General features: G+C 39.9%; 2 protein-coding genes and 1 pseudogene across 2 annotated transcripts; all 3 read left to right on the top strand.

Annotated features, from left to right (window-relative positions):
* The first annotated feature begins 4,291 nt into the window (after positions 1 to 4,291).
* LOC143896768 (KRAB-A domain-containing protein 2 pseudogene) lies at positions 4,292 to 13,357 on the top strand (annotated as a pseudogene).
* Positions 7,394 to 11,033, top strand: LOC143896764 (uncharacterized). The gene is made up of 4 exons (XM_077404777.1): positions 7,394 to 7,764; positions 7,849 to 9,008; positions 9,111 to 9,478; positions 10,325 to 11,033. Exons 1-4 carry the CDS (start codon positions 7,464 to 7,466, stop codon positions 11,031 to 11,033), a joined length of 2,538 nt encoding a protein of 845 aa, XP_077260903.1. The 5' UTR covers positions 7,394 to 7,463.
* A 7,826-nt stretch (positions 13,358 to 21,183) lies between the features above and the next one.
* LOC143896767 (uncharacterized) lies at positions 21,184 to 21,735 on the top strand. The gene has a single exon (XM_077404779.1). It carries the CDS (start codon positions 21,184 to 21,186, stop codon positions 21,733 to 21,735), a length of 552 nt encoding a protein of 183 aa, XP_077260905.1.
* Positions 21,736 to 22,853: the final 1,118 nt, after the last annotated feature.

Here is a 22,853-nt window from a genome sequence, read left to right as displayed (position 1 = left end):
TGCATTTATGTAATATAATTAGTCAAATATATTGTTAAACCATATTATTGCTTATAATACATGAATAAATTTGCTGATATATATTTATGAGAAATTATACTGAACAAGATTTGAAAATATGTTTAGAGAGCTTTGAGATTTTTTCTCTTTCATTATTTTGGTTAATAATGTATATTGGTAAAGAATAATTTAATAATATTAAGAGAATTAAGTAGTAATCTAACATTAATAGACAAATATAACTTATATTTTATTTTAGTGATGCCATCGCTAAAAAAACCAATGCCAGGATGGATAGATAACATTTATGGTCCAATAGGAATTTGTGTTGGTAGCGGAAAAGAAATAATACGAGTAGTCTCTATTATGTAATAAATGCTATTGAAGATATAGTATCAGTGAATATATTGTCATCAAAGCTATATTAGTCGTATCTTGGAAGATTGGATTGACTACGTATGATCATTAACGTACACATAATGTATGCATTTACAACTTTATTAAGTTATGAACATAAAAGTTTTTTTTTTATTTGGAACTACATCAATTTATTAAATCGACTACAATTGGCTAACATCGTCATGACAATTCGACTATTGGTCGAAACTCATGGTCAAAATGTCTTGACGATTAATCTTATACCAAAACCAATGGTCGAATTATTGTCATGACGATGTTAGCCAATTGCAGTTGATTCAAAGAATTTTAATTGTTTATTATTTGTTGGCGGAATAAAAATGTACTTTTCGGTTTACATCAATTTATGTTTAGAATATGACCCTATGAATTTTATTCAATCTATTTTATTAAGTTCAAAGATCGAGGAATGCTTAGTCGCGCACTAACAATCCTATAAGTGCCTATTATAAGATGGATGCAGCTTATGCGATATTCATACTGAATTTATACATAAATTCACGCGAATAATGTTATTAGGCAACCAAGATCCAGTTTTTGAGATAAAAAGCTTTCTCTCTAAGTTGATTGTATATTATATCGATCCTATTTCATTTATTATTATATAAAACTAAGAATTTTTTAAATAATTTAAGAATTTTAAAATATATTTACATTTAAAAACATAATTCAATAATTTGTCAAAACATGATTAAAATTTGTTAATAATATTTTATGTAATATCGTATTATAATATAGCACAAATCACGTAAATTTTTGTCTTAATTCTGAAACTTGACGCAGATCTTGCAAAACTTTATGTAAATTATAAACATGTTAATTATATTTAATTCATTAATTACTTTATATTTTTGTTTGTTTTCAGCTTTACAGCAGGTTCCACATTTGTTTTAAACTGTACAAGCCAGGCACACATGACACGTTTTAAATTTGTTCAACACTGTAGCAATTGAGATGCCTTTGGAAGGACTAGTCTGGACTACTCGCCCAACACGGTAATTTTACTCTGTACTATATATTAACAATATTATTGCATATTCTGCCAGCTATGTTAATAGATATGATTTTAAACTTCTCTGGACGTCGACCTATGTAAAGTCAAAATCAAATACTCTTAACTAGTTTAGCGAATTATTTACACATTTGATAAAATCGATAACATATTATTTAGATGTAAATTGAAATAGTATATTTTTTTTACTAAAAAGCTTTTAGAAAAAATATTTTTCTTTATCATATAAATTAACCTTGAATACTTAATTGTCTATGTTCTTCCTCTGTCTATAACTTTCTCTTTATATGTTTATTCATCAGCTTTTTTTTGCATATAAATAAGCAAAATTACTTTATTTTGTAAAGAGAACATTTGTATTCGCTCCGTGCGTTTCAGCGCCATCTACCGCTATCGCCATGCAATAAAAGTGGAAACAACGATGAGATATGAGATATGTTTATTATTATATGTTGATTATTACCAAAGCTTCTTGTGCAATAGATGCAATGTATTTTTTTACATTTTACTGTTAATAATTTTGGTAAGTAAAAATTGCTATACGCGCATAATCTATATTATACGTTTACGCGAGCGTTATTCTGTAGTAACTTACGATAATTCACTCGTTTACGCGGAGTAAATTATCGTAAGTTACTACAAAATCCCGTTTACGCGAACGAATTATCGTAAGTTACTACAGAAGTAACGCTCGCGTAAACGTAGCGTATGATTGTTACTATATAGTTGGAGGTTGACTGCACAGCGGTATTTATATCACTTTAATTACTGGAACTCCTATTTCAGTTCATTATTTTTACAACTTCTGACGCAACAACTACGATGACCCATTTTTAATAATAATACGCCTAGTTGAATAAGAAAATATTCCACCCTGAGTTCACTATTCTTTCACCCGAGCGCTTTCGTAGCTCGTGCTATCCCCTCCAACCAAACGCACAGAGCGAATATACATAGAGGAAAGTCCCCTATTATGAGATAGGCTTCTAATATGTGATAGCGAGGTTTCTGCTAAACTAATAGGTTCTATTTGTTGGTTCCATCATAAACTGATTGCCCTTAGAGTAAAATCTTATTTGGTGGAAAATTCATTATTCGATCGTGCGTGCACTTGTTTACTACATTTTTCAGTTCTGCACATAAACTTTCGGCAATCACGCAAAATAGATGTGGTATCTCATAATAGAGGACTTTCCTCTATAACTATATATATATTTGTATACGGAAAATTAGTTTTTTATTACGTTTTTCTTATTGCAAATTTTGAATCTACAGATTTAGTAGTATAGTTTATTTTGAAAAAGAGAAGAGTCGATCTATCGTGCGAGTCAAATAATGTCAAATATTTCACCGTTCCCTACGTCAAATCCACGTCTGAAAAATTCAAAAAGTTAAAATAGTCAACAATGTAGAGATTCCCTTTTCGGTTGCACACCCCTTAAAAAGATTCATTAAGACGGGTAAGGACAATCTTGACAAGCTTTCTCACAGCAATGTCGTCTATAAAATTTCATGCAAAGATTGTGAGGTATCTTAAGGCGGAATTCCACTGAGTCAACATTTTGGCAACATATGTCGTATGCGGCAATGACGCATGCGACATGGAGTCTTTCAGCCGAAGCAACATAAAGCAACATGTAACATGCGACAGTGTAGCATGCTACACTGTGATTGGTGTTGCCGGTCGCATGCGCCATTTTTCAACAAGATTCAGATTGTTGAAAGATGTCGTCGGTTATCCAACAGTCAATGGATCGGTGCGGCTTGTAGCAAGCGACATGGAGTAGAATATCGAGAAAACCACATTATTTATTGAAGATTATCATAATTCGCCGGAATTATGGGACAACAAAAGTTCCGATTATAAAAATAACACGTTGAAAAATGATAAGCTAAAGCAGCTCGCAAGTAAATACAATTGCAGGGTTTTCGAAATAAACAAAAATCAAGAATTTGCGGACAGCTTTCCATCGCGGACAAAAAAAATTGCAAAACTTAAAAAAAAAGTGGTTTATCTCCTAAGAAGGGAAAATGGTTTGCCTATGAACTATTGAGTTGCTTGCTAGATGTTGATGTACCAAGAAAAACCATGTCAACTATGAGTGATGAAAAAAATTCTGAGGTAAGTTTATATATGTTACGGGCAAAGTCCGCATGGTGTGCAGTGTCGGCATTGCCCGGGCAATGTCAGCATTGCACAACGCGACTGGGCAAAGTAGTTTATTAGCGGACATTGCCCGGTTTGATGTGGGCAAAGTTAACACTGCCCATCCAGCGATGGCAATGTCAGCAACGATTATCACATTGCGGACTTTGCTCGGTTCCAAGTGGGCAATGTCGACAATGCTAAATCTCCGTCTATTTAGCGCAGCTTAGTCCACGGAGATTTAGCATTGTCGACATTGCCTACGGAGTCCGTAGTAGTCTAGGTTTCTCAATTTTTGAGACAAATATTTATGTAATAAAATTATTAGGTGCAAATTTAACAGTATTTATTAGAATATAGATCATGATACACAATAGTATATCATCCCGCGCTCACGCCAGTGTCGCCAACTGATCCGCGGGGACTGAGAGCCACTCGAGAGTCGGGCGGTGGGGATACGCACACGAAAAAAAAGCACGTTCGCACGTGTGCGTAGTGCGTATCCCCACCGCCCGACTCTCGAGTGGCTCTCAGTCCCCGCGGATCAGCTGGCGACATTGGCGTGAGCGCGGGATGATGTACTATTGTATCATACGATTACGTTAATGTACGAGACTCGTAGCAGTGGAAAATTGTCGAATATTTTACGCAAAACTGTATCTTGTCTTTGAAGTTTTGAGCAAAATTGTATTCATTACTTGTGTGTCATGTCAGTCATGTGTGATACGGACTTAGAAAGAGATCAAATGCGTCAAAAGTTCGAAGAAAAGTTAAAATCTTTAAAGCTACGTGTAAATTCTTTTTTAATAAAAAATGCAAACGCATATGAAGATTTAATTTCTGCGGTAGAAGAAGCAAAGGTGAGGACCAAAAAGACACACACCGATTACAGACGTCTTAAAAGATACGATGTGTTATCTATAGGTGTGTTTCGAAATTAACGCCGCTTTAACGTCGGTTTGGACGTCGCGAGCGCGATCGAGGAAAGCGTGACGATCAACGAACGCGGCTTCAGAGAATCGATTTTAGCAACGATGAATTTCTCGTGTTGTTGTTTTTTTTTCTTGTCTGTCTGCTTACTTCTCTCTCCGATATCGCGAACTATTTTGAAAAGGAAAATATCATAACGAAAGATAAAAGGGATAAAGTCGAAAAAGTGTGAGTTTGAAAGAGTGCGAGTTCGAAAGAGTGCGAGTTCGAAAGAGTGGAGTGCGAGATTCGACGGAGACGTACAGAAAGGATATTCGACGGAGAAAGGAGATTCGACGGAGACATTTCGAAGGGAGTTTCGAAAGGAGATTCGATGGAGTCATAGCGGATTGCTCGAATGATGGAGTCATAGCGGATTATTCGAATTCGTCGTCTTTATACGTAAGAAGGTAGATAGAAGTTTAAAGGTAAGAGTAAGCTTTACTACGATTGAGTTAACCGCGGATTCATACGTTCGAGGTCATGACGGGCAACACGATGTTGCGTGATTACCGCGTAGCTTTTTGCGATCAGCTTTATATTATGGTGAAGGACAACGAATGTTCTTGCGTACACCTTTAAAGGTGATCGAGCAGTTCGAGACTGCGATGTAAGATTCAGACCTCTTACGTGATGACGAACAGTTCGAGACTATAAGGAGATTTCGAATGAATGTTTTTTGATACACCGCTGATGACGAATAGTTCGAAACTGTAAAGAGATTTCGAATGACGTTTTTGATACACCGCTTTGAGTTTATCATAATGCTGAATTACGTTGATACACCGAATACGCCGAATGACGAATTGATACCCCTTTTTTGAGACTTTTAAATTATTTGGATTTGTTATTTACAGATTTAACTCAGTCCTGATTTTTCTGCGCGCCATTCATCCTGCGTTCTACGTTCCTGATTTTTCTACGTCTTTCATATTAAACATCTGTGATCTACGCACCATTCATTCTTGTGATCTATGTTTATGCTGTTCCTAAATTCTTTGTGTTAAACTTTTTTGCTCTTTACGCTTCTTCATCATTCCTGACATTCTTAATCTCATTCGCACAACACCAACCAGATTGTCAACACATAACATTTTTTGGTCCTTCGAGCCGGATTTTGTTGTGCTTAACATTATGTCAAGTATTGATACAAGGATTTCGCTGCAACGCAGTCGATACAAATTAATTCAGCAGGCAGCGACGGAAGATGATCATGATGAGGCATCTCTTCAACTTATTAACGCTCGATTGGAATTACTCGACGAAAACTGGCAACACTTTCGAGAGGAACATGTGGATTTATGCCGCTCGGGAGATAGACGGCTAAAAGATCACCGATACATCACAGATAAAATATTTGAACGTTGTCAAAAGTTTTATATTTTGGCTAAGTCAAAACTTCGCTCTCAACGAGATGAATTGGAAAGCTCTCATTCTTCCACGCCATCGGCGGCATCAAATTCTCGTGAGCCGTCTAGATCATGTCGTCCGACATCAAATTCCGGTGAGCCGTCTCGATCGTACAGACGACATCAATCTTTGCCGAAAATCGTCTTGCCGCAATTCTCTGGAAAACTTCAAGAATGGAGGTCTTTCCACGACTTATTCACATCCATTATTCGAAATGACGCAGAAATACCAGAGGTAGAGAAGATGCACTATTTAAAGACGTCCCTGTCAGGAGAAGCCTTAAAATTTGTCACCAATCTGCCGATGTCTGGTGACAGTTTTGAAATAGCGTGGGATACATTGGTAACACGCTATGAAAATAAACGGTTTCTCATTTCCGCGCATTTAGATAGTCTCACCAATCTTAAACCTTTGAAGACAAAGGCAGCTTCTGGACTCAGTTCTCTTCTCGCTTCTGCTACTGAATCAATCGGAGCATTGAGAGCCTTGGGATGCTTCGTAGACTACTGGGATCCGATTCTAGTTCATTTATTAGTAAAGCTGCTCGACGCGGATTCTCGAGAGGCTTGGGAGGTAAAACTTGGATCGACTTCAACTTTCCCGACGTTTAAACAATTCGAGGATTTCGTAATCGGAAGAACTCAAGCGATGCAAAATTTGGCTTTGGAATATCCAAATGCAGTCAGCAGCAAAGAACACTCAAATCGACACAGTTCTTCGACGCGTTTCGGAAACGCCGTTCATGTAGGCTCCTCTGATTCAAACACTAATTATCCTTGTTGTCCATTATGTGATGCATCTCACAATTTGTCTGGCTGTCCAACTTTCCAATCTAAAACCAGTAATCAACGATACGATATTGTTGCTCAAAAACGTAGATGTTTCAATTGTTTGGGAGGCCACGCTCTACGAAATTGTCGAAGTACCAGACGTTGCCTGAAGTGCGGAAAACAACATCATACTTCAATTCACCCCGGTAAAGGAAGTCAAGTGCAGGGTGGAAAAGCAGTTGCTCTCTCTCAAATTAACGAGAAGGAGCCGGAGTCCACGATTGAAGATTCTTCTACATCCAATGCGGAATGACTAGCAATGTTAGGTCGACCTCGAGATCTACCCTCTCTACAACGGAATACGACACTTCTTGCTACTTGTCGAGCCATCGCTATTGGTTTGAATAATGTGCAATATACTGTACGCATTCTTATCGATCAAGGCTCGGAATTATCCTTCATAACAGAGGATCTTACTCAACGTTTACGCTTAAAACGTTGTGCCGCTTCAATCCCTCTTCTCGGCATAGGCGGAACCTATTCAGGGAAAACTAGAGGCTTAGTTACCGTTAGGCTACAGTCCATTCACAATTCTTTTTCAGAATGTATTATTAAAGCCTTTATCTTAACTACTTTGACTATCAAGATTCCTTCATTTTATACCAACAATCGATCCTGGAATCATACCAAAGGACTCTCTTTAGCAGATCCAGAGTTTGCAATCTCCGGTCCTGTGGATATGATCATTGGAGCGGATTATTATGGGTCTATCATCCTGGAAGGAATAAAACGAGGAAGCGGTAACGAACCCCTCGCTCAACAGACCATCTTTGGATGGATTTTATCTGGTTCCATCGACACTGGCGGATCTCCTGCAAAGGGGCGCATCCTACACTGCTCAACTGATGATGAACTTCAAGAGTCACTCACCAGATTTTGGAAACAAGAAGAAACTATCTCCTTACCTGGATCAAACCTTACGCCAGATGAATTGGCATGTGAACAACATTTCGTGAATACACACTCACGAGATCAAAAAGGTCGATATATCGTTCGTCTCCCATTGAAGTCACCCCTTTCTTCCTTGGGGAGCTCTCGAAATATTGCACTCAGATATTTTTTAGGCTTGAAAAGACGTTTCTCTTCAGACCCACTATATAAGCAGAGATATGAAGAATCTTTAAAAGATTATCTGACACTCGGTCATATGGTCGCAGCTCCCATCTCTGAAGATAGTACACCTGCTTTTTATCTTCCACATCATGGCGTCATTCGTGAGGACAGACTTACCACCAAACTACGGGTGGTATTCAACGGTTCCTGTCGTACTAGCTCCGGAGTTTCTCTTAATGAAATTCTCCACTCAGGTGCAAAACTTCAGACGGATATTTCCGACGTGCTACTTTGGATTCGCACACATCGATTTATCTTTTCTACGGACATCGTCAAGATGTTCCGACAAATTGCCGTACACCCAGATGATTGGGCGTTACAATCCATTCTTTGGTTCAATTCAGAAGGTCAGCCTGCTCCTCATCGACTCACCACTGTCACTTTCGGGCTCACATGTGCCCCTTTTCTCGCACTCCGAACGGTACTACAACTTATTGAGGATGAAGGTGCGCGTTTTCCTAAAGCTGTTCCAGCTCTCAAGAAAGGCCGCTACATCGATGACACTTTTGGAGGTGCCGACACAATCTCTGAGGCCAAAGAGATAGTGCACCAAGTTACACAGCTTTGTATGGCGGGCGGCTTTCCCTTGCAAAAATGGAAGAGTAACAATCAAGAAATATTGCCTCCAGTTTTGGACAGTAGCAACGAATCTTCTTCTGAATCTTCTTCTCCAGTTGAATTTGAGCCATCCCTTGTGAAAATTCTCGGGCTCATTTGGAATCCAGAGACTGACACCTTCCTTTTTTCTGATAAATCATCGCAACGTGATCGAGTTACCAAGCGAACGATACTTTCTGAAATCGCTCAAATGTACGACCCTCTAGGTTTTATTTCTCCAGTGATGATCCGGAGCAAGATAATTTTACAGGAACTTTGGTTACTCAAGAGTGGATGGGATGATTCTGTTCCTTCGGAGTTACACGATCGTTGGATCTCATTTCGTCTTCAGTTGACCACACTTCAAAAGCTTTCTATTCCGAGATGGTTAGGACTTGGATCGTCCAAACGTATAGTAGAACTTCATGGATTCTCAGACGCTTCTTCTATGGCAATGGCTGCTGCGGTGTTCGTTTGGGTCTCACAAGGCAATGATGAATATTTAGTGCGCTTAGTGAGTGCAAAAACTAGAGTCGCTCCACTTAAATTACTTTCAATTCCGCGGTTAGAGCTTTCAGCCGCTCTCCTATTATCGAAATTGATGACACATATTCAGAAAGTGTTGGATCTATCTGATGTACCTGTACACCTTTGGACTGATTCGTCTGTCACTCTTTACTGGATTACCACACATCCATCGCGATGGAAAGATTTTGTGCGGAACAGAGTTACTGCTATTCAAGAGATGCTACCCCAAGGATCGTGGCACTTCATACCAGGAAAACAGAACCCAGCAGACTGCGCTTCCCGCGGACTAACTCCAGAACAACTCATTAATCACAATCTCTGGTGGAACGGTCCCAGTTGGTTATCCGAACCATCTTCCTTGTGGCCAAAAGCTGTTAGTAAACTTTCGCCAGAGACCGATCTCGAAGAGCGACCTGGAATGGTCTCACTTACCGTGTCATCCCTGAAACCTTATTGGTCACTGCTTGATAGATATTCCTCCTTATCATTCTTGTTTAGAATCACAGCTCTCTGTCGTCGTGTTCTGTCTCGTCTAAAGAAAAGGAAAAAGCCGCAAACTTCTCTTTTTTGGCCGCTGACACCGGAAGAGATACATCAAAGCCGAAATTTTTGGTGCAAACAAGTGCAACATTCTTGGTTCGCTAATGATTTACTGATTATTTCTAAAGGAGACACTTTTCCACGATCTCATCCTATGGCTAAATTAACCCCATTCCTGGATCGAGATGAACTCTTACGTGTTGGAGGACGATTACATTACGCTGATCTTTCCATGGAATCAAAACATCCCATCATCCTTCCAAGAACATCCCCTCTCACCACACTCATTATTGACGACGCTCATAGCCGCACACTTCACGGCGGAACGCAAGTTACATTGAGCTTTATCCGTCAAACATATTGGATCATTGGAGGCAGGGCTCCTATTCGCTCCTTCATTCTCAAATGTATTCGTTGTGCTCGATATCGTGGAATCCGAGCTCAGCAACTTATGGGTCAACTTCCAATGTCTCGAGTTACTCAAGCAAGACCGTTTCTACATTCTGGGTTAAATTATGCTGGTCCCATCATGCTCAAAACTTGGAGAGGGCGGGCGGCTCGAAACTATAAAGGTTACCTTGCGATTTTTGTGTGTCAAGCTACTTCAGCCATACATATCGAAATAGTAACCGATTATTCGACTGAAGCATTTATTGCGGCATACAAACGCTTCACTGCTCGTCGAGGCATCTGCGCTACCCTTCAAAGCGACTGTGGAAAAAATTTTGTTGGCGCTGATATTGCTTTACGACAACGTTTTAGTATAGCATCTAAGGAATTGCGTGAACTCGCTTCTATTCTAGCAAAGGACGGTACTAAATGGATCTTCAATCCGCCATCAGCTCCTCACTTTGGAGGAAAGTGGGAGGCAGCTGTAAAATCAACGAAATTTCATCTAACTCGAGTGATCGGAGATACTTTGTTAACTTATGAAGAATTGAACACTGTGATAATTCAAATCGAAGCAGTATTGAATTCTCGTCCACTTTGCCCTCTGTCAGACGATCCTAGCGACTACACTGCCTTGACCCCGGGACACTTCCTGATAGGGGAATCACTCACGACTATTCCAGAACCGGAATTATCGTCTGAACCTGAGACTCGTCTTAATAGATGGCAGCTGTTAAGAAAGAAGATTGACTGTTTTTGGAAACGATGGTCAGTGGAATGTCTCCAAAGATATCTGGCTGTATCAAAGTGGTATCATCCTTCTAATGATATAAAAGAGGGATCTTTAGTTCTCATGACCGACGAACGTTACCCGCCATCCAAGTGGCCTTTAGGCAGAGTCACGAAACTTCATCCAGGACCTGACGGATTAACAAGAGTAGTAACCCTTCGCACAGCCTCTTCAAGTTTTAAACGACCCATTGCCAAGCTTTGTGTTCTGCCATTCAATCCAGACGAAAATTGTTCGCCAACTCTGTCGTCGAAGGCGGGCGGAAATGTTTCGAAATTAACGCCGCTTTAACGTCGGTTTGGACGTCGCGAGCGCGATCGAGGAAAGCGTGACGATCAACGAACGCGGCTTCAGAGAATCGATTTTAGCAACGATGAATTTCTCGTGTTGTTGTTTTTTTTTCTTGTCTGTCTGCTTACTTCTCTCTCCGATATCGCGAACTATTTTGAAAAGGAAAATATCATAACGAAAGATAAAAGGGATAAAGTCGAAAAAGTGTGAGTTTGAAAGAGTGCGAGTTCGAAAGAGTGCGAGTTCGAAAGAGTGGAGTGCGAGATTCGACGGAGACGTACAGAAAGGATATTCGACGGAGAAAGGAGATTCGACGGAGACATTTCGAAGGGAGTTTCGAAAGGAGATTCGATGGAGTCATAGCGGATTGCTCGAATGATGGAGTTATAGCGGATTATTCGAATTCGTCGTCTTTATACGTAAGAAGGTAGATAGAAGTTTAAAGGTAAGAGTAAGCTTTACTACGATTGAGTTAACCGCGGATTCATACGTTCGAGGTCATGACGGGCAACACGATGTTGCGTGATTACCGCGTAGCTTTTTGCGATCAGCTTTATATTATGGTGAAGGACAACGAATGTTCTTGCGTACACCTTTAAAGGTGATCGAGCAGTTCGAGACTGCGATGTAAGATTCAGACCTCTTACGTGATGACGAACAGTTCGAGACTGTAAGGAGATTTCGAATGAATGTTTTTTGATACACCGCTGATGACGAATAGTTCGAAACTGTAAAGAGATTTCGAATGACGTTTTTGATACACCGCTTTGAGTTTATCATAATGCTGAATTACGTTGATACACCGAATACGCCGAATGACGAATTGATACCCCTTTTTTGAGACTTTTAAATTATTTGGATTTGTTATTTACAGATTTAACTCAGTCCTGATTTTTCTGCGCGCCATTCATCCTTGCGATCTACGATCCTGATTTTTCTGCGCGCCATTCATCCTTGCGATCTACGATTCTGATTTTTCTGCGCGCAATTCATCCTTGCGATCTACGATCCTGATTTTTCTGCGCGTCATTCATCCTTGCGATCTACGATTCTGATTTTCCTGCGTCCTGCGCGATAAACATCATTGATCTGCGCGCCATTCATCCTGCGTTCTACGTTCCTGATTTTTCTACGTCTTTCATATTAAACATCTTTGATCTACGCACCATTCATTCTTGTGATCTATGTTTATGCTGTTCCTAAATTCTTTGTGTTAAACTTTTTTGCTCTTTACGCTTCTTCATCATTCCTGACATTCTTAATCTCATTCGCACAACACCAACCAGATTGTCAACACATAACAAGGTGAATCTAAGAAACTTATTCAATCTTTGTTAAAAAACGAGAAGGAGATTAAGTATTACACACATAATGAACAAGTTTTTGATATTATCCATGCGGCACATCTGGAAACCGGACATGGCGGAAAACATAAATTAGAAAAGAATATTAAAACGAAATACGTAAATATAACGAGAGAGGTAATTCATATTTACCTTGAGCTTTGTCTCATCTGTAAAAAGAAGAAAGCTCACCCCAAAAAAGGTGTTGTAGTTAAGCCTTTGATATTCAAAGAAATCAATCACCGAGCACAAGTAGACCTGATCGATATGCAAACAAGCCAGGATGGAGAATATAAATTTATTTTAAATTATCAAGAACACTTAACCAAATTTGTGTATCTTCGCCCGCTAAAGACCAAGACTGCTGCAGAAGTCGCTTATAATCTTGTAGACATATTTTGCGTTATCGGTGCTCCATCCGTCTTACAATCAGACAACGGAAGAGAATTTTGTAACAGCGTTATAGAGGAATTAAAAAATATGTGGCCTGATCTTAAAATAGTGCACGGCAAACCAAGACATTCTCAGAGCCAGGGTAGCGTTGAACGTGCGAACCGAGATGTACAGGATATACTCGTCGCCTGGATGGAGGACAACAATTTGTCTAAATGGAGTGAAGGATTACGTTTCTGCCAATGGAAGAAAAATACTAGTTGGCATTCTGCAATCAAACAAACACCCTATGAAGCAATATTTGGAAGAAAGGCTCACGTTGGTCTTCAATCATCCCAATTACCGTCGTCGGTAATAAATGATATAGTAACAGAAGAAGAATTAGAACACATAATTGATTCAACTGAAGTACATAATGACAACGGATCATCTGAGAACACCAACAATACACTCATTGCTGAAGAAGTTCGCGAAAACATTAATTGTCCTGAAAATGTAAATTCTGCATCGATTGTCGTAACATGTTCTGTTTGTGAGAAAGGAGATGGTGATATATCACTGCATAGAATGCAAGGCGTCTGTTCATAATTTTTGCGGCGAATCACAAGCAGAAGCTTCTATTATTTTATGTCGGAATTGCATAGTCAAACGTGATCTCATTTCTAACAAAATTAAAGCGATAGATGGTATTCAAAAGCAAGCCAAAAAAATGTTACGTCTAAGTGAAAAAAAATTTCCACCTGCTGAAGTTGGTACGTCCGTAACTATTCCATTGCCAAGTGTTGATCGCAATAAAGGTGATCCGAGAAATATTATAGGCGTCATATTAGATGTGACAGAAGATGGATTTTATAAGATTGGCACCAAGAGCGGCATCTTCTCTTTATTCTCGAAATCAGTTCGGTATTTGTAACGAAATCTTTCTAACTTCAGCAGATGTGCCACTGTGTGAGATGTCACTACGTAGTATGAATGCTGATCAATCAGCGTTTGGATCTCAGGGCCATATTAAATGTAGCTGCAAAATTAAATGCACAACAAACCGTTGTAAGTGTAAAAAAGCAGGCATTTTATGTAATTCGAAATGTCACAACTCATTGCCATGTCAAAATAAGTAATAATCTAAAGGTACACGAAATTTTTTATGTACACTTTATGTAGTTTTTTACTGTTCATTTTTTAAGTGTACTTGTAATACGAATGCGTTGCAATATTTTTGTTTTATTTTGTGATTTAAATTAAGAATTAGGTTTAGTTTGTATTGTGCCAAAGTTTTATAATCTAAAGGTACACGAAATTTTTTATGTACACTTTATGTAGTTTTTTACTGTTTATTTTTTAAATGTACTTGTAATACGAAAATGCGTTGCAATATTTTTATTTTGTGATTTAAATTAAGAATTGAAAGGTTTAGTTTGTATTGTGCCAAAGTTTTGACTCGCACGTGCGAACGTGCTTCTTTTTCGTGTGCGTATCCCCACCGCCCGACTCTCGAGTGGCTCTCAGTCCCCGCGGATCAGTTGGCGACACTGGCGTGAGCGCGGGATGATATACTATTGTATCATGATCTATATTCTAATAAATACTGTTAAAAATTTGCACCAAATAATTTTATTACATAAATATCTGCCCCAAAAATTAGGAAACCTAGACTACTACGGACTCCGTGGGCAATGTCGACAATGCTAAATCTCTGTGGACTAAGCTGCGCTAAATAGACGGACATTTAGCGCAGCTTAGCCCACGGAGATTTAGCATTGTCGACATTGCCCACTTAGAACCGAGCAAAGTCCGCAATGTGATAATCGTTGCTGACATTGCCATCGCTGGATGGGCAGTGTTAACTTTGCCCACATCAAACCGGGCAATGTCCGTTAATAAACTATTTTGCCTAGTCGCGTTGTGCAATGCAGACATTGCCCGGGCAATGCCGACACTGCACACCATGCGGACTTTGCCCGTAACATATATATATATATATATATATATATATTTATTTGTATTTTATTTTATTACAACTTTATTAAATTATCAGTAATGATCTTGCCACGGTACATGTCCTTCGTCTGATGTAAAGTATCTCATAAATTCGTCCCTCACTTCTTTGGCTTCCAAAGTTGACCTCCGTGCTCTACCGCGTTTTAAATTCTCCATACCAGTGTCGGACAAGGAACGGGCTACCGCACATCCCCCGAAAGCAGGGAGAGGGTGGGGGTGGACCTAGGTTCGCGTGGAAAGTGAATGCGTGAACTATTTCGACATATATATTGTGTATGCATAAACAGTATACACGTAAACAAGGAACGGGCTACCGCACATCCCCCGAAAGCAGGGGGAGGGTGGGGGTGGACCTAGGTTCGCGTGGAAAGTGTATGCGTGAACTATTTCGACATATATATTAGTCATTTATGCCTTCCAATACTCAAAATAGCTGCTATATTTTACAAATTTTTTTTGTTTATAACTTTTTAACGAGTAACGAGCGACGGCTAAAACCTTCCGAAGGTCATTCAGGAGGGTGACCTTGACAACATATGTCAAGGTCAAGGTCATTGGGGCTGGGTCCGCCATTATACATATTTACCAAAAAAATTACTGCCACTGTTTCTTGGGTTTTGTATCACGATGTGTTTTCCGTCACAAGCTCCGACACAGTGTGGATAATTCCACAAAACTTCAAAATCTTTTGCAATCTTCCTCCACTCGTTTTCTGTGCAGGGAATCTGGAAAAATGCAATAGCAATTTTAGTTTATCTAGTTAGTGATTATATTTATACTCCAGTATTGTATTTAATATTAGTATGTTTTTATTTTTGTAAGAAGAAGATGACTTAGTTTCAGATACTCAAGATATTCAAAATACTACCAGATACTCAAGATACTCAAGCAACACTCGATAAATCTCACAATCAGCGGGATGGGAATAAATGATCGAACAATGGAGAGGGAAGTCAAACTTTTTTTTTCCTGTAATAAAAAAATGAGGGAACAATATTCGGCATCCCCCTCAGATGGTGAAGAAGAAGCGTATGCTATTCTAAAACGTGCAGTTCAGAGAGATGAGTGTGCAACGTACGGAGAACATGTTGAAAATAAACTGCGAAAGCTTACGCCTAGAGTACAAACTATTGTAAAGCATCTATTGAATAATATATTATTTAACGCGGCAATGAGTAAATTCAATGATGAGAATTTGTCCAATACTTCTAATTCTCATTATTACGAGGAAAGTAGCGATAGAACACGCCCTCCCTCTTTACTTTACTCATTGTCAGAGATTTCTGAGGCTACCGACAATGCACAACAAGAAGAAATTCCGCCTTTTCAAATGTTGACTGAGTATTTAAATATGGACAATATAAAAGATAATTTGTGATTTTTTGCATAAATAATAAAATAATGACAAATAAATGAATTAATTGGAATTATACGTCTAATAATAATAAATTTAGTTCTTACCTTTGCAAAATGACGTAGAACGTTGATCAAAGCTCTGCATACTTCTGGAATAATTCGTGAGTAGGATATATATAAGAGTTCTAGGCCGGGAATCTCAGGGGGGTGAGGGGCGGGGGGAAGGACTCGCGGCCGAGGAGTCTGCCGGGGGGGGACTCTAGCGCCGCCGTCATCCGAGAGGGGGGCGGGGGGAGGGTGATCTGCGTTCTTGGTGGGGGGGAAGGCTTCGAGATAGAGGAGGTTCTAGGGGGGAGGGGGGGAATCAGGCGAGCGCGTCGGGACATGTTCGATAAACAAATGCCGCCTCGCGTCGATGTTCGGCCGATAGTATTTATAAACAGATGTCATTTCACACTTCAAATGCGAGCGAGCGCCTATGGCAGGCAGCTATAATTTATGACCTGCGACTAGCGTGACACCGCGGTCCTTTTCACTTTTCTTCGTAGGAAGAGCCGCTTATCGGTGTTTCGCAGCGCCATTCGGATTTGCAACACAACAATGATTTTATACAAAATATTTAGAGTTTTGAACACAGATAAGTAAGAAAGAAGCAACACATGAAAGAAGCTGTAAGCATAAACTGCAGTTTTATTGATATGCAATACAGACAGCCTTTGGACACCATGTCTTTGCCACGTAGCACTATCAATCACAAACAGTGCAAATTGAACAGAGATTACACGGCATTATTTGATGTAGTGGGCCTCCACACGACGCACAGAATAAACCATCGATCAGTATATAGGCGCGGGTGTCATGTTTTCGCTCAGCGTACAACATTGAGAATAATCCTCGTAATCTCACAGTACACGATGCACAAAATTTTACATTACCAGAAGTATAATAAAAGTATGTGCAACACATCTTTTTCAATTCATCTAATTAAGGCATTCACTTCAGCCTGGTTTAATACTCGGAAAATTACTTTCGAAACATCCTCAAACTTTTCACTGTCGTAACACGAATCGTTTGACAAAATTGCATCATCATCAATTTCTTGTTCATGTTCTTGTTCATGTTCCTCTTCATTTACTTCCATTTCTCCAGGCACTTCCATTTCTTCAGGCCCTTTCATTTCCATCTTGATAAAAAGGGAACGTTTCTCTTACGAGGATGAACCAATTTATTTGGAGATCGAGAAAATCTTGATGCGATCGGAGATCGGCGATTCCGACTTTGCGACGGAATAGATATCGCACTACGTCGACTCTCCTCTTATACAATCTGCTACAGTTTCTCATCTGCGGTTCGCTGATTTTCACAATCTTGAATTTAGAATTACGTATCGGGTTGCAAAGTTTTGCGTACTCCCTCATATCGGTGGGCTTTGATATACAGCTCTTAAGATGGCGAACCAATTGTTGTATAAACCGCACGATCAAGCACACTAACTGACTCTCACTTCTAGTCCACAACTACTGAGCGTACCCTCAAATTCATCCTTCTATATCTTACTATTGTCACAGCGTTTGTTTAACATATCTAATTTCACAATGATCTCAGCATCCTTGCGTAGAATCTACGATGTACAGTTTTGCACGTGTGCGATGAAGTCACCGCGAGACACGTATGTTCATAAAAACGATATCGCACCATTAACTTTCAGTGGTTTAATCTGTATAACTGCAATTGAACAGCTATCAAACAGCTATTGAACCGCTATGAAACAGCTAAAAAAAGCTATAAAACAGCTATCAAACAACTGTGAAACAGCTAAAAACAGCTATTGAACCGCTATGAAACAGCTAAAAACAGCTATCAAACAGCTCTTGAACAGCTATCAAAACTAAAACAGCTATCTGTATAACTCCGATCTGTATAACTGCTATTGAACCGCTATCAAACTTCTTTTAAACAACTAAAAACAGCTTTTAAACAGCTATCAAACAACTAAAAATAACTAAAAAACAGCTAAAAACAGCTAAAACATCTATATTGTTGCGTGCATGCCGCCCGGTATACCTTTCCGACACCGAGCTGAAGCGTGCAACGGAAAGTCGAATGTAGCCTGTCCTTAGTAACGAGCCAGTTATTGATTTTATTGATTTAATGTAACAGCTGAGGGATTTGTTCTCGAGCTGCTGGACCGTGCGGACGTGGTCAACGCTCCTCTGTATCGCGAGCCTTTAATAAACCTTAAGTTTGTTCTCCTTAATCACCGCAATGTTTACTTATTTCCGCGAGCGTCGGGAGTGTGAGCGTGTGTGAGTGAATGAACGACTCGGCGAGCGCAACATTTTGGGGGCTCGTCCGGGATCAAAAATAGACGAGCTGCGCTAATCAAGACGAAATGGCTTCGACCGCTCCCACGAGAAAACGGCTCCGATCAGCGACTCCACAATCGAACGCTCCGGAGATGGCGGAAGTGATTACGCTGCAGGCAGTGATGCAGGAGATTCGTGAGATGCGCGCGGAGCGCATGCAGAGGGAAACCGAGTTCGCGGCGATGATACAGCAGCGCGATGACGAGCTTCATCGAATGCAGGAGAGGATTTTAGAGCTAAGTCCCTCCAATAATTTTCTTTCGGGTGAAAACGCGAGCGGCGCGGTGCGAGTGACGGGCGCGGGTGTAGACGCGTCCGGAGATAAAATTCCTCACGGCATTAAAATAAAGCCCGATACGTACGACGGGACGGCGCCGTTACGCGAGTTTCTTTCTCAATTCTCGCTAATTGCCGTTGCGAATGAGCAGAGTTAAAGGCGAAATTGGAATTACGTTTCGGAGAAAGTGAACTTGCACAAAACTACTATCTTCAGTTCACAAATCGGAAACAGCGCCCGGGCGAGGATTTCGCAGCGTTGGGCGCGGATCTGGAGAGGCTTTCACAGAAAGCGTATCCAGAATGCTCTCACGAGGTTCGCAATAAAATTGCGAGCTCTCAATTTGTCGCCGCGTTGTCCGACGGTTTTGTGAAGCGTACCCTTCAAGTCGAGGGAGTAACGTCGCTTCGAATAGCGATCGAGCGTTCGAAGACGCTCAGATTTATCAATCAAAATTGTTTTTCGGGAAAAAATGACGCTACGTCGGGAGATTCTCATTCCGTCCAAAAAGAAGTTCCTGAAACAAAGAAATTTTCGAAGGGACAAAAGGGAAATGAGCGCCGAAAAACAAAGGAGTGTTGGGGATGTGGGGCAACCGGGCATTTCCGTTCAGAATGTCCCGCGCAGAAACAAAAAAATTAGCTTCTGTCGGGTTGATCGGGGCTGGCTCGACAGGCGAAGCCCGAGCTCCGGTTTACGCGCGCGGAAGAACTAATATTGTGCGCCGTCTCGGAAGCGTGGGCACGGACTCACGCAAACGTTGTTGTGTTAATGGATTTTTAGACAATAAATCTTGTATTTTTAGAATAGATACGGGCTCAGATGTGTCGGTTTTAAATTTAAGATTGGCGAATAATTTGAAGCAAGTTTCTCTTGATTTTTGTTATCTCAGATATCCTACCGGTGAGAGGGTGCCGGTAACTTCTCGCGTATTAGCCACAATTTCTTTGGGCAAATTTAATTTTGAGATGCCTTTTTATGTGGCAGACATTAATGACGAATGTATTCTCGGGACAGATTTTCTTGAGAAAGCGGAAGTTTTGGATAAATTTTTAGAGAACACTCTCGGTTTGACGAAGAGTGTGGAAGTTGAGCACGGACTAATTTGTTCTCGAACTGAGGACTGTCCTGCTCTTCTTCCGATATTTGAGCAAGAATTCTTACATTTAAATCCTTTACAGGAACTTGTCTTTGCTGATTTCTTGAAAGAATTTTATCATGTCTTTTCCGAAAATATTATTGCCGGGAATTGTGATGTATTATGTCATACCATAGAATTGTTTGATTCTTGCCCTATTAAGCAGGTACCTCGCCGAATTCCCCTTCATCTACAAACGGAAGTAAATAAAATTTTGGAAGAGATGAAAGACCAAAAAGTAATTGAGGAATCAAGCAGCCCTTGGGTTTCTCCGGTTGTTCTAGTAAAAAAAAAAGATGGCTCTATACGGTTTTGTGTGGATTATCGAAAGGTAAATGCCGTAACAAAGAAAGATTCCTTCCCTCTTCCAAGGATTGACAATATTTTGGATTGTTTAGCGGGGAATTCGTGGTTTTGTACTCTTGATTTAAAGAGTGGATATTGGCAGGTAAGATTAGATCCTAAGGATCGAGAAAAGACAGCTTTTTCTTGCGGAAACGGTTTGTGGCAATTCACGGTTATGCCTTTCGGTCTTTGCAACGCACCTGCTACTTTTGAGCGACTTATGGAGAAAATTTTGAAAGGATTAATTTCTAAGATTTGTTTTGTGTATCTAGATGATGTCATTGTTTTTGGAAAGAATTTTGAAGAAATAATGCGTAATTTAAAAGAAGTTTTTCTTCGCTTACAAAACGCTAATTTAAAAGTCAATCCTAAGAAGTGTGTATTTCTAAAAAGAGAAGTAAAGTACCTTGGACATGTAATATCTGCAAAGGGTGTTGCAACTGACCCAGATAAGATTTCTTCTGTTAAACATTGGCCGCTTCCGAAAACACGGAAGCATGTGCGAAGTTTTCTTGGTTTTTGCTCGTATTATAGGAGATTTGTCAAAGGTTTTTCTATTTTGGCTAAACCTTTGTACAGATTGACGGAAGAAAATAATAAATTTGTCTGGTCTTCCGAATGCCAAGAGGCATTTGAGAATTTAAAATGTGTTTTGACTTCTCCTCCTATTTTAGCTTTTCCTTCAGGTGAAGGACAGTTTATTTTAGACACCGATGCCTCAAATCATGGTATCGGGGCGGTGCTTTCTCAATTTCAGGGAAAAGAAGAAAAGGTGATCGCTTATTTTAGCCGAGTGTTAAACAAATCCGAACGAAATTATTGCGTCACCCGACGTGAGTTATTGGCAGTGATAGACTCGGTGAAATCGTTTCATCACTATTTATATGGAAGGAAATTTCTAGTGAGAACGGATCATGTTTCTTTACGATGGTTGATGTCTTTCCGGAATCTGGAAGGGCAATTGGCCAGATGGTTGGAGCGTCTGCAGCAGTACGATTTTGACGTCTGTTATCGGAGCGGAAAGGCTCATGGTAATGCGGATGGTTTGTCTAGACGTCCGTGTTTGGAGACGTCTTGTCGTTACTGTACAAAAATAGAGCTCAACGAAGGATCGAAAGAAGAGACTTGTGGACGTAGAGTCTTCGCTGAGGAGAATTCCCAGGAATGGCGTTCCGCTCAACTTCAGGATCCGGTTGTTTCAAAAATAATTCAAGCCAAAAAGGCTGGTAGACGATTTGATTGGCAGGAAATTTCTCCTGGAGAGCCTTCTTTAAAAATTTATTGGACTTATTGGGAGATGTTGACAATAATTGATGGTGTTTTATATAAGAAATGGCTCTTCCCAAATTTACAGAAGAACATTCTTCAAATTATCGCGCCTAAACAAAGGATTCAAGAAATTCTGAACGAGGCCCATAATTCACCTTCTGGGGGACATTTTGGCATTAATAAAACGTTACAGAAGATTCGGAAACGTTTTTATTAGGCCACTTGTAAAAAGGATGTAGAAAGATGGTGTGCTACCTGCAAGATTTGCATTGCTAGGAAAGGTCCCATCGGTAAGGGAAAATCATCTTTGCAAATCTACAATGTAGGAGCTCCTTTTGAAAGGATACAAGTGGATATTTTAGGTCCCTTGCCTACTTTTACAAACGGAAATAGATATCTACTGGTGGTAGTCGATAGCTTTACTGAATGGCCAGAAGCTATGCCTCTTAAAAATAAAAGAGCCAATACAGTGGCAAGATCTTTAGTAAATCAGGTATTTTCTCGACACGGAGTTTCTTTGGAGTTGCATACAGACCAAGGGAGAAACTTTGAGTCCCGGCTTTTCCAAGAAATGACCTCTCTGATGGGGATTAGAAAAACTCGTACGACCCCTCTCCATCCACAATCAGATGGGCAGGTCGAGCGTCAGCATCGTACTATTTTAGATTATTTGGCAAAGTTCATTTGTGAAAGTCAAAAAGATTGGGATCGATGGATTCCTTTGTTTCTACTAGCTTTTCGTTCTTCAAAACACGAAACCACTGGAGTAACTTCGGCGGAAACGTATCTAGGACAGGATTTACGTTTACCTTTAGATCTTCTTAGAAGAAGTCCTCCTTCGTTAATAAGGGAGGAGGACGGAGAGGTAGAATACATATCCAATTTAAGGAACAGATTGGATCTCATCCATCAGTTTGCTAGACATCATCTACAAATTAGATCCAAAAACGTTAAGTCCTGGTATGATCGACGTTCTAGACGAGTACTTTTCAAACCGGGACAAAAAGTCTGGTTCTATAATCCTCAACGAATTGCGGGGAAAGCCCCGAAATTGCAGAGTCCGTGGGTAGGACCATGGGTAATAATTAAAAGACTTAGTGATGTTGTGTATTGTATCCAAGAGTCTCCTCGTCGTAAAAATAAAATTGTTCATGCAGATCGTTTGGCTCCTTTTCAGGAAAGGGAATAATTTTCCGATTTCGTATTAGGGGAAGTGTTGATTTGATTCGACCTGAGTCTGGGCCCGTACTTAAATATTTTTAAGAAGTTACTAATTAGTTTTTGTTCGATTTTTCTGCGTTTCAAATGTTTTGTTACAGATATTAACAGCATACG

This window comes from Temnothorax americanus, unplaced genomic scaffold (assembly GCF_048541705.1).
Source record: "Temnothorax americanus isolate GAGA-0224 unplaced genomic scaffold, ASM4854170v1 Scaffold199, whole genome shotgun sequence".
NCBI lineage: Eukaryota > Metazoa > Arthropoda > Insecta > Hymenoptera > Formicidae > Temnothorax > Temnothorax americanus.
The sequence above is the reverse complement of the archived record's forward strand: the minus strand, read 5'-3'. Positions and strand labels throughout refer to the sequence as shown.

Coding starts and splice junctions, on each gene's coding strand:
- LOC143896764 (XM_077404777.1), top strand. CDS start 7,464: ATGATCATTGGAGCGGATTATTATGGGTCTATCATCCTGGAAGGAATA. Junction 7,765..7,848: donor ACACTCACGAGATCAAAAAG/GTCGATATATCG, acceptor GATATTTTTTAG/GCTTGAAAAGACGTTTCTCT. Junction 9,009..9,110: donor ATGAATATTTAGTGCGCTTA/GTGAGTGCAAAA, acceptor ACACATATTCAG/AAAGTGTTGGATCTATCTGA.
- LOC143896767 (XM_077404779.1), top strand. CDS start 21,184: ATGTCTTTCCGGAATCTGGAAGGGCAATTGGCCAGATGGTTGGAGCGT.